The sequence below is a fragment of the Tremella mesenterica genome (assembly GCF_000271645.1).
Source record: "Tremella mesenterica DSM 1558 unplaced genomic scaffold TREMEscaffold_4, whole genome shotgun sequence".
Lineage (NCBI taxonomy): Eukaryota > Fungi > Basidiomycota > Tremellomycetes > Tremellales > Tremellaceae > Tremella > Tremella mesenterica.
This window is the reverse complement of record NW_006711228.1, coordinates 2,004,688-2,017,597: the sequence shown is the minus strand read 5'-3', so window position 1 is coordinate 2,017,597 and position 12,910 is coordinate 2,004,688. Positions and strand designations below refer to the sequence as shown.

At 42.5% G+C, this 12,910-nt stretch overlaps 1 protein-coding gene across 1 annotated transcript; it reads left to right on the top strand.

The window, feature by feature from the left end:
• Positions 1-1,409: 1,409 nt before the first annotated feature.
• Positions 1,410-2,201, top strand: TREMEDRAFT_56877 (uncharacterized protein; the record flags this gene model as incomplete). The annotated part of the gene is given in 2 exon segments (XM_007003978.1): positions 1,410-1,450; positions 1,464-2,201. A coding segment is annotated over 1 exon segment (199 nt), but the record flags the coding sequence as incomplete, so codon positions are not given.
• Positions 2,202-12,910: the final 10,709 nt, after the last annotated feature.

Below are 12,910 nucleotides of genomic sequence, written 5' to 3'. Positions count from 1 at the left end.
TCGATTGTGCTTGTGCGCAGAGAGAAGAACTTGATGATTCTTGCAGAAAGTCGCAATTCCCTTTCTGAAGCGCCATTCTGAATCTCCCCCATCTTCCGATGCGCCTACAGACAGCAAATTTCGGTCCAAACCAGGTACTAAAAGCGTATTTGGGAAGTACACACCGTTAATGACTAAAGTACCAGCTTGTTTACATGGTAGAATGGCCGAATTTCCGAATTTTATGCGAGTTTCATTAATGGAATGAATTGAAGAAAGTAAATTTGAGTCATTACACATGTGATGACTTGCGCCTGAGTCTACCACAAATATTGACTTGGAACTTGCAGATAAAGCGATAGGATCGTCCGCCGTCGCAATCGCAGTGACAAAAGCGCTTGCGTCTGAAAGATACGCGATATCGGCAGTTACTTTTGTAGTTTCGGTACTTTCTTTGGATTCTTTAGTTGCAAAATTTGCGCTTTTTGAAATTTTGGGTTTACTTTTACAATCTTCGGTTGAATGACCGGTTTTACGATGAAATGAACAGTATTTCGAGTGATCTGCAGGTGGAAATCGCTCAAAAGATTTTTTCTGGTTGTTAAAACTCGATTTTGAGCGAAATTTTGATTTCGCGAACATTCCAGTTGCGCTTTCTCCCTCAGTTTTCCTCCTACTCCATTCTGCTTGAACTCCAGCCTGTACTTCGCTTGAAGATAGCGATTCTCTAAGCCAAAGCGTCTGTTTAAGCGTTGTAAACGACTCTGGAAGCGCCAATGTCATAGCATAAGCTAACATTTTGTCTGACAAGTTCTCCCCAGCCGAATTTAACTGTGCATGTGCACTGCGCTGTGCTGCAAGCGCAGGCATCGGATCCTCCCCTTCTGAAATCGTTTTTCGAGCCATTTCTTGGAAAAGCGCAGCTTGTCTGGCTCCAACAGCTGCAGAGTACTGTTTCTTAATCTCCTCCCAAAGCGATTTCGGATTTGGTGATTTCCAGTCTTTGACATCAGATGGTAAAGCGGAAGAGATTGTTTCTGAAAGCGATTGAAAGATTATCGAATACGCTTTTGCGCTTTCCTTATCTTTCAAGTCTTTAGATGGCGGTTCGGCGTCGATATACGGTAGTAATCCTTTGCCCATAAGTGTGGTAGCGACATGAGCTTCCCATTGCGCATAATTCTCGCTTCCTCGCAATTTTACAATTTTCACTTTTACTTCGGTGTCAGATGAGTCGGACATTTTTCGAGATCGAATATCTCGATAAGGAATGAAGGAACGGAGCTGATTTTGGATGTGGTGGTAGACGCAATGTGTTACTACAGGTGTAGTAAAATCCAGCCCAGTCGGTTTGAAGTGGACCAAGTAAAACGAGAAAGACGATTTCTGCGATTTTAAATTTGGATTGTGGTGTCAAATTTACCAAGTCCAGATAACTTCGAAACGACTGATGCTACGATGCTGCGATCGAGGGTGGTGATGAACGCAATGGTAGCGGATGTGTGGGAGAAGTAAGAGGACTGGAGGTGGAGTATTGATTGAGATAATGGAAAAGCGATATTTTCCGAATGTAAATCAGCTGAAGTTCAAACAACAAGGAATAGACTCTCAGAGTGACTCAGCTGATTGCGAGGCGCGCTTGGTACGTCCTAGGACTCAGAGGCGCGCCACTGGGGTGTCCAGATTCGTCTACACCGCTGTATCTAAAGCGATACACGATGCACCTCCCACAATAAAGCAGGTCCGGTTTTAGGAACAAGAAGAGAGTAATGAATGAGAGAAAAAGCGAAAGTGTGGAAGTGATTTCGACTTTTCACCTGCGCTTCTGCAGGACTTGCCTTCACTCCCAGCCGAGAGCGTCGATACCGATACCAGAGGCTTGCTGTAAAGCGTGGGTTTGATGAATAAGAAAGCGATAATTTAAAAGGTGATGAGGGAATAAGGAAAAAGCGAGTTTTTAATTTATGAAATATCGATTTTCTCTTCAACCAGCAATCCAAACTTCAATTTGTCTTTTGATACGAATAGTTGGTAGTTGCGGACAGGAGCAGGTGAAGAGATTCGATAATTCCGATAGGAAATGATGGAATGGAGTTAAAAGCAAAATTTTTGGAGTTGTAATGAAGTGATTGAAATTTTCGATTTTGATTTTTGTTCTCCTGCTTTGACCGCTGCTCCGATTTACGATTTGATTTCAGATATAGATAGAGCACGGTGGAGAGAGGTGTAGGAAAGACAGAGAGCGATAAGATTGGTGGTAAATTGGGTAAATGAGAACAAGAGGTCGAATTTGAGATTCAAATGATGAGGTTTGGAAATTCAATCTTGTAATTTTGCACTGCTGGTTCAACCGTTCCACGAAAATCGAATCCGTTTGATGATCTAGAGAGTGCGCTGTGAGGCGGTTCAGGAAATGTTAAGAGCGATGGGATTGGAGCAGAATTGAGGTGAAGAGGATATAAGGTTGCTTTGTGAGTGTAGAAGATGTCTTATTATTGCTCACAAAAATTCCGACTTTGTAGTTGATCTCCTGTCCCAACCGCTTTTGCAAACTTCAATCTCTTTCCCGTTCTGATAATCTCCTACTGTCCCCTTTCTTATGATCCAAAGAGCGATGTATTTCGTTCAGAATTGACTGAGTTGTGTTGAAAAAGCGATTTTTGCTGGTAAAGGAGGGATATTACAGTCGAAAATTTTCACTTTCGATCTATCTCGCTATTTGTGAATGTTATCGGTCTACTCTTTTCGGTAAAGGTGGAAACAGTGACGCTCTGTTCAGATCCGGAGAGATATCGAGAATCGGAGCAGTATTGGAGGAGATAGAGTGAGAGTGAGAAAAGCGATTTGAAGCGGAATTTTGAGTTGAGTTGATGATTCTACTGATAGTTCTACTGATTCTAATGCTGGAGGGACCGCAGGGGGTGTCGGGAGCGATTAGATAGCGTCTTAAAGAAGTGATTCAGGCTCATAACCTGTCAGATGTAGAAAGTAGAATGCATGAAGAGTACAATATTGACAGAGGTTAGATATGAGACGAGGGAATACGCGGAAATAGCGATAGCGCTCCAATGTGGCAGTTACCGATTGCTCTATTTCCGACATGTCCTTGTTGACTTTAGTGAAAGTAGTGATGCTCTTTCTAGATTTGAAGAGGTATAGAAGATTGGATTAGTCTGAAGGAAGTTAGAACCCAAAAGCGAAAAAAGATAATTTTGCGCATTAAATGAGTGCCATTGTCATTCAACCATTCACTTCTGTGAAGCAACTTTTTCACAGATGTTGCTGGTCTGTCCTTGCTAGTAGTAGTGAAAGCAGTGATGCTCTTTCTAGATTCAAAGAGATACTGACCATTGGATCAGTCTGAAGGAAGTTAGAATCAAAAAGCGAAAAAAGATGATTTTGCGCATTGAATGAGGAATCATAAACGTTCACTTCTGATGAAGCAAGTCTTTCCAATACCGGTCGGTGGTCTACCAATCAACGCAGTAGTCAATGCAGTGATGGCAAGTTCGATTCCAAAGAGGCATTGAACATTAGAGCAGTAATGGGGAAAGTTGAGCGAAAGCAAAATTATCGATTTCAAGTGAAAAGCAAAATTGTTGATTTCAAGTGGAAAGAAGAATTTTCACTGGTGATGATGATTCCACTGATAGATCTACTGCTAGAGGGACCACAGGGTGGTCAGGAGCAAGCAGATTGTCTTGAATGTGATAGTCAGGCTCATAACCTGTCAGATGAAGTCAAAGTAGAATGCATAAGAGTGCAATATTGACAGAGGTTAGATATGAGATGAGGGAATACGCGGAAATAGTGATAGTGCTCCAATGTGGCAGTTACCGATTGCTCTATTTCTGACACTGCAGACATATACCATGACAATACATCATTCAGTCTTGCTGTGCATGCGCGACCAGCAATAAACCTTTCAAAATCAAGACTCAAGACAAGCTGATGTCCTGCGTCTTTTGTCTCCTTTCACATCAAAGACACCAATTGTTTCTTCTAATCAATTCCCTATTCAAAATGTCGCTGTGATATCTACTTGGTAGCATTCAAGGTCAAAGTGGTTGATGATTGCTAGAAACACCAAAATTGAATCTTTGTGCGCGGCTGCAGCAAAGCCTTCATTGCAGTCCAATCCTTCGACTTGATTGTGACCTTTTGCAACAAATCACGCTTTGTAGATGGATGGGCGTCCTGTTTCTCCATCTGTCTTGCGGGTGTACACCCAGCGTCCCTTGAAAATGTGCATTTTTGGATCAAGATCAACCTCTTGCCAGACTTTGTACTTTTCCATTTTTGCAAAGTCTTCATCCATGCTTTTTCTCCAACATTCCCATTCACCTGTATTTTGCGCTTCTCATTAGGAGTTGGATAGATTTGTGGCTGCAAGCGCATGAGCTGCAAGACTGAATGAGTTATCATCATCATGGCCGTCTGGTTCATCTGATCTTTCAGAGGAGGAAGAGGATTCTTCATCCTGCACATTTTGCGCAGATTGTTGTTGCTCAATTGCATTCTGATGTCTAGGATCATGTTCAAAATTTCATAAAAACTCCTGATTCTGTGTGTTTCTTTGCTCCTCAAGTTGCTCAAAGAGAGTTTGTATGCGCGTCAATAGCTGAGCTCCATTTCAGTTGATTTTGTCCTCCGGGTGTTGCACAAATTCATTTTGAATTTTCAACTCCATTTGAGACTGTTGTGAATTCTGGATTTGCTTTTTGATTATCCAAGTCCCTGAAAGACAGATTTGACTCATTTTTGCGGTGAATGTCCACGCCACTAACAAAAATATGTGGTGTAAGTTCCAGATCAGGAAGTCTGGAGAAATCTGATTTTGCAGCAAACTGACTCATTTTGAATTTTGCAACTCCAATCCAGACTGTTGCGAATTTTGAATTTGCATTTTGATTATCTCAGTCCCTGCAAGACGGATTGGGCTGATTTCTGCGGTGGATATCCGCGCCACTACCAATGATATGTGGTGCAAGTTCTACATCAGGAACTCCAGGAACTTCCGGAACTTTTGAGAAATCTGATTTTGCAGCAAAATGACTCATTTTGAATTTTGCAACTCCAATCCAGACTGTTGTGAATTTTGAATTTGCTTTTTGCTTATCTCAGTCCCTGCAGGACGGATTGGACTCATTTTTGCAGTCAATATCCGCGCCACTACCAATGATATGTAGTGTAAGTTCTACATCAGGAACTCCAGGAACTTCCGGAACTTTTGAGAAATCTGATTTTGCAGCAAAATGACTCATTTTGAATTTTGCAACTCCAATTGAGACTGTTCTGAATTTTGAATTTGCTTTTTGATTATCTAAGTCCCTGAACGACAGATGTGACTCATTTTTGCGGTGAATATCCGCGCCACTACCAAGAATATGTGGTGTAAGTTTCAGATCAGGAAGTTTGGAGAAATCTGATTTTGTAGCATAAAAGACATCTCTTGTGAATTAAATCTTTGGTGTGCGAGTGTCCAAAATGCAAAAGTTGTTTGTACGTTCTTGGTAACCAAGTAGTAGTCCCTCGCAATAGTGTTGCACAAGTTTATTGCTTTGGTTCTGATCACCCTGGTAAACCTTGCAACCAAATGTTTGAAGATGAGAAAGTCCCTTTTTGCTTTTGTACCAAATGTCATTTGGAACTTGTTGCTTTGGACCACCAGGACAGCAATTGCGTGTATAAGCAATGTAATTTGCTGCTTCTGTCCAGTACTTAGCAGAAAGCCCAGAATGTGCCAGGACTGTGTGAACTCCACTGAGAATTGTACGATGAAGTTGTTCTGCACGTCCATTTTATGTATGCGCATCTGGAGGTACTTGAATGTGTTGAATACCGTGTGTAGTGCAAAAGTTTCTCATTGCCATAGAATTGAACATTTTTATTTTTTTCTCCACCATTATCAGAGCGAAGTGTTTTAACTCTAGTGTCAAGTTGTCTTTCTACTTTTGCAATACGATGTTGTAATTGCGGAAAAGCGTCTGATTTGTGTTTGAGAAAGTAAAGATGTACTTTTCGGGTGAAGTCATCATAACAAGACTGGAAGTAGACTGCACCACTAAGAGATGGTGTTTGTGCTGGTCCCCACAGATCCAGATGAATGACTTGCAGCGGTTCAGTTGCACAAGTTTTGCTTGGAATTGATGGTAATCTCCTCCCTTTTCCAACTCCACAACTTCTGCACTGGAAATCCTTTGCATGACTATTTTCAAATCTACATCCTAACCGTCCTGACTTTGACAAATTGATGAAAGAGCCAACATTTGTCAGATGTAGAAGTAGAATGCATAAAGAGTACAATATTGACAGAGGTCAGATATGAGACGAGGGAATACGCGGAAATAGCGATAACGCTCCAATGTGGCAGTTAGCCGATTGTACCATTTCCGACATTTTCAGTATACGCTCACCACCTTTTTCAAATTATCGCTTTTCTTATTCCTCAAATCCACGCTTTACAGCAAGCCTCTGGTATTGGTATCAACGCTCTCGGCTGGGAGTGAAGGCAAGGCCTGCAGAAGCGCAGGTGAAGACGAAACCCCTTCCACACTTTTCGCTTTTTCCACTCATTCATTACTCTCTTCTTGTTCCTAAAACCGGACCTGCTTTCTTGTTGGTGGTGCATCGTGTATCGCTTTAGATACAGCAGTGTAAACAAATCTGGACACCCCAGTGGCGCGCCTCTGAGTCCTAGGACATACCAAGCGCATCTCACAATCAGCTGAGTCACTCTGAGAGTCCATTTCCTGTTGTTTGAACTTTGCTGATTTACATTTGGAAACATATCGCTTTTCCATTATCTCAATTAATACTCCGACATCTGTCCTCTAATTTTACCCAAGTATCCGCTGTCCCTGTGTTTATCATTAACGTCAATATCAGCATCGTAGCTTTAGTTTTTCCAAAGTTATCCGGATTTCATAAATTTGACACCACAATCAAAACTTCCACACTCAGATATCGTCTTTCTCGTTTCACTTGGATCACACCACACCAATTGGACTGGATTTTTCTACACCGATAGGAGCATATTGGGTCTACCTCCACACCTAAAATCAGCTTTGTCCCTTCATTCGTTATTGAGTTATTCAATTTTGAAAAATGTCCGACTCATCTGACACCGAAGTAAAAGTCAAAATTGTGAAATTGCGAGGAAGCAAGAATTATGCGCAATGGGAAGCTCATATCGCTACCACACTTATGGGGAAGGGATTACTACCATATATCAATGCTGAACCACCATCTAAAGACTTGAAAGATAAGGAAAACATCAAAGAACGTCTCAAATCTGTGAAAGCATACTCAATAATTTTCCAGTCGCTTTCAGAAACGATTTCCTCTGCACTTCCTACCACCGTTAAAGACGGGAAATTGCCAAATCCGAAATCGCTTTGGGACGAGATCAAGAAACAGTACTCTGCAGCTGTTGGAGCTAGACAAGCTGCGCTTTTTCAAGAAATGGCTTGAAAAATGATTTTAGAAGGGGAGGATCTGATGCCTGTGCTTGCAGCACAGCGCAGTGCACATGCACAGTTGAATTCGGCCGGAGAAAATCTTTCAGACAACATGCTAGCCTATGCTATGACATTGGCGCTCCTAGAATCGTTCACAACGCTTATACAGACTCTGTCGTTACGAGAATTGCTTTCTTCTAGTGAGGTTCAAGCTGGAGTTCAAGCGGAATGGAGTAGGAGGAAAACAGAAAGAGAAAGCGCAAATGGAATGTTCGCAAAATCGAAATTTCGCTCTAAGTCCACCTTCAACAACCCAAAGCAACCATTTGATCGATTGCCACCAGCAGATCATTCCAAATACTGCTCTATTCATCAGAAAACCGGTCATTCTACCGAAAACTGTTTCAAAAACAAGGGGAAAACTTCAAAAAGCGCTAATGTTGCTTTAACAGAATCAAAATCATTGAAAGAATCACAAGATACCTCCAAAGCGACAGCTCTATCGCTTATCTTTCTGACGCTAGCGCTTTTCTAACTGCAGTTGCTACTGCAAATGACCCCATTGCTTTAGCTGCCAATTCAAACTCGATTTTTGTGGTGGATTCAGGCGTTTCTCATCACATGTGTAATGACAAAAATTCGCTTTCATCAATTAAGTTAATCCCTCCAACTGGCGTAAAATTTGGGAATTCTGCTATTCTACCTTGTACACAAGCTGGGACACTAGTCATAAACAGTGTAGAGTTTCCAAACATGCTTTTAGTTCCTGGTTTGGATCGAAATCTGCTGTCTGTAGGCGCATCGGAAGATGGGGGAGATTTGGAATGGCGATTCAGAAAGGGAATTGTGACTTTCTGCAAGAATCACCAAGTTCTTCTCTCTGCGCAAAAATAAAATCGTTTTTTTTCTACTACAACAAGCAAGTTCTCCTTCTGCAAATGTTGCAAACACAACTGACCTACTCCTAGACTGGCACGAGCGCCTTGGACACCTTAATGTTGGCGCTTTAATCAATTTATCAAAGTCAGGACGGTTAGGATGTAAATTTGAAAATAGTCATGCAAAAGATTTTCAGTGCAGAAGTTGTGTTGTTGGGAAAGGGAGGAGATTACTGTCAATTCCAAGCGAAATTCGTGCTACTGAACCACTGCAAGTCATACATCTTGATCTGTGGGGACTAGCCAGAACCCCTTCTCTCAGTGGAGCAGTTTACTTCCTGTCTTGCTATGATGACTTCACCCGAAAAGTACATCTTTACTTTCTCAAACACAAATCAGACGCTTTTGCGCAATTACAACACCATTACTTTGAATCACTTCTTGAACGATTTGACTTGAAAGATTGCAATCCTGCAAAAACTCCTCTACCTTCTGGATTTCGTCCAATCCCTGCAACAGATCAAGAACATGTTGAAGCAAAACACTACCAAGCAGTGGGGGCTATTCTTTATGCTTCAACCATAACTTGACCTGACCTTGCCTTTTTAGCAAGTCTCTTATCTAGATTTCTCAGTAAATGGAATGACTGACATTGGAAAGCGGTCAAACACCTACTTGTTTATATCCGTGGTACTTCTGATCTTTGTCTCACCTTCAACAAAGAGAATAGCAACCGCATTGCTTTAGGTTACGCAGATGCAGTTCGGGGAGGAGATTTGGACACTAGAAGATCAACCACTGGATATGTCTTTAAAGTTCATGGTAGAGTTGCTGCTTGGAAAAGTAGGAGACAGCCTACAGTTGTGCTTTCAACAACAGAAGCGGAATACATGGCAGCATCAGATGCTACACGCCAAGCTGTATGGTTAAGACAACTTTTGGATGATTTGGGACTTGGGCTTGGTCAAGAACCTTTGAAACTTCTCAATGATAATGCGGGAACTATAGCTCTTGCCAAGAATCCGGTTCATCATAACAAGACAAAACATATCGACCTGCAACATCACTATATTCGGGAGAAGTTGAAGACAACACTGTCTCCCTGTCACATATTCCCTCAGCAGAGAATATGGCTGATTTATTGACAAAGGCTCTTCCTTCAGATACATTTGATAGACTGAGGGAGTTATTAGGGGTATGTGGCAGATCCGCTTGAGTGGGGGTGTCGGAAATGGTGCAATCGGTAACTGCCATATTGTAGCGCTATCGCTATTTCCACATATTCCCTCGTCTCATATCTAACCTCTGTCAATATTGTACTCTTTATGCATTCTACTTCTACATCTGACACATTCTACTTCTACATCTGACAGCTTTGGATTAGAGACTCGCTATCAAGAAGCAAAGTACAGGCTGGAGTTCAAGCAGAATGGGGTTGGATGAAAACTGAGGGAGAAAGCGCAACTGGAATGTTTGCAAAATCGAATTTTCGCTCTAAATCCACTTTCAACAACCCTAACAAACAGTTTGATCGCTTTCCACCTGCAGATCATTCCAAATACTGCTCTATTCATCAGAGGACCAGTCCTTCCACCGAAAACTTTTTCAAAAACCGAGGGAAAATTTCAAAAAGCGCAAATGTTGCTTTAAAAGAACCAAAAGCAACAGAGGAATCAAAAACGACAGCCGATATTGCCTATCTTTCCGATGCTAGCGCTTTTCTCACTGCTGTAGCTACTGCAGACGATCCCTCTTAGGTGGCAAGTAGGTGATGTATGACACCTGTTCTACGTATCTCCTCCTGTCCCCTTTCTAATGATTTAGAGAGTGATGTATTTCACTTGGAATTGACTGAGTTGTGTGGTGAGAGCAATGTTGCTGGTCGAAAAGCAATTGGAGTTCAATATTTTACTTTTGCTATATCTCGCTATTTGTCAATGTTGTCTGTCTGTCCTTTTTGGTAACAGTGGAAGCAGTGACTGTCACGAGGACCAACTAACCAGCATTGGCTCGATATAACAGTGCCCAACGGAACAGTGATGTTAACCACCGCGACGAAAAGGCCTATTAATCGGCGGTTAACCCTACCGCCGATCACTGGTTAGATACCCTTCCCCGACTTTCGCTTGACTTGTCACACGCTTTGTGACAGTGACGCTCTGTTTAGATCTGAAGAGCTACTGAGAATTGGCGCAGTATTGGTGGAATTAGCTCAAAAATTGTGATTTGAAGTGAAAAGCAAAACCCAAGTGGGTTGATGATTCTACTGACAGTGCTACTGATTCTAATGCTGGAGGGACCTCAAGGGGTGTCAAGAGCATTCAGATGTTGTCTTGAGAGCAATATTTTAGGCTCATAACCTGTCAGATGTAGAAATAGAATGCATAAAGAGAAACTACAATATTGACAGAGATGGATATGAGACGAGGGAACACACGGAAATAGCAATAGCGCTACAATGTGGCAATTACTGATTGCACCATTCCTGACAGAAAGGAGGGTTGATGATGGTGGTTGTCAGGGGTTGTTGCGATATAGTTTGTGACAAGTACCTAAGATAGTGTCAGCACACTTGGCTCACCCTACAATCTTGCTCAAGACACTCACGATCAACTGCAGCTACTGCCTTATCACATTCTTCCGCCAGTCCACTGTGTTCAGCCATTATGATTTTCTCTCCCCCTTGACCATTACCAGTCTTGTTCACTACCAGTCTTGTTCATGTATGTGTCAGACATTACTGCAATGTGCTCCACCAGAGTGTGGATTCCCACTTTTGGTGCAGTGGTCATTCCAACAGTATGAATATGCTTCTTGCCATTCTGTGTAGAGTGCACAAATCTATATACATCAGTTTCATAGCAGACTTTGAACAGGTAGAAGAGGGAACAAAGATTACTTTCCTTGTTCTTGCAGGCAATGATATCTCACTGTGTCAGACATCCATTGTCCCTCAGCCATTGTGAACACTCTCTCATGGTGTCCTTGCTCTTCCCTCCTTGGTATTCACTACACCAGCGGTCAACATGGTGAGGAATTTTGAGCCCTTGTATGAGAAGATCAGGCAATGTGTAATGTTGTGTGTTTAGGTCATCATCCCACTTAACTCCCTTCTTTACCTTCTTCTTCTGAATTTGCGGATGGTCATTTGACTTTGAGGTAGGGGCTGGCAAGGGACTGGCATCAGGGGAAGTCCTGATGCCTGCTCCAGTGAGTCTGATAGCAAGGCCTGAAGATAGACGGGAGAGGGGGGTAGTGGGCACCTGGGAGGGGGGTGTCACAAAGCGTGTGACAAGTTGAGCGAAAGTCGGGAAGGGTATTTAACCAGCGATCGGCGGTAGGGTTAACCGCCGATTAATAGGCCTTTTCGTCACAGTGGTGAACAACACTGTCACGTTGGGCACCGTTATATCGAGCCAATGCTGGTTAGTTGGTCCTCGTGACAGGGGGAAATTGAGTGTTTCCACATGTTTTTGGAATGTATGTGATGCTCAAGACTAGACCTATAGGATTGCACAACTTACGGTACTGTGTGAGGTCTCTGTGAGAAGTTTGCTGAGTCCAAGAAGCCTCAAGAGTGCCTTCAAGATAGTAAACAACTACATTCCACTCAAAACAGGTAACTTTCGGAGTTTCCCACGGAGGTCAACATCATTGTCAACTAGAATTGACACCCGGTACTGGTTACTCAAAGACACCTCTTCATCGGATCGCCTGGCCATACTTTTTGTGTGCGTCTGGCACGCAAATGTTCTGGGGATAAATGCGGAATCAATTTGCCAGCAACCGTGGATAGAGATTCCCGGCAGTTGATTGGTCCATTACCGTCTGCCAGCAGAGTTGCAAGCCTCATTGAAAGCAGAACTCTGCTCCCTTCTGCATGCCTATGCTACATGCTACACCACTATCAAGGAGCTCATCTCCGCATACAAGTAGAACGGTAAAAGATGATGCATAGTGTTTAAACGGGACTATCCAGCAGTGAGCTGTAAAACATTATGAGCACCCCACAGAAAATCTGAGGAGTAGGGGAGGTCTCTGTGATCTGTGAGATTCTTGGCTTAGAGTCCAATTGAGTTTGACTTTCTTAGGCTACGTGTTCACTTTCTTACCTGTTCACTTGCTTGCTGTCATGATTGGTACTTGAAGCAAGATCAACTCTTCTATGTACAAGTAGAGTTGATATTGAGCCTTTTATGATGTTTTGGATTGCGGACTTGCTACCTGATCCTGACACTTCCCCTTCTCTCTTTTCACTGAATTTCAAGGTATGTGGTAGCTTCATCATGTCTGCCTTTCAACAACCCTTTTCAATCTTCAGTATTGAGTATTGTGAAATCTGTTCTTAAGAGTGTAGTGAGTGGAGGTGGTGACAAAACTGGCGATTGAGACGTGATTGTGAATATGCTCTGATCTCACAGAATTTGCTCTCCTCCTATAACTTACGTATATCAAAACATCCTTCCACGCAACTCACTCCCCTTCTCCCTCCTGGGTATTCCCAACTTCACAAGAGCTACCGGCGTACTAGCCCCACCTGTCACTTTCCGGAAAACCTGGACGCTCGCATTAGAAGTCGATAACTTAGTTTCA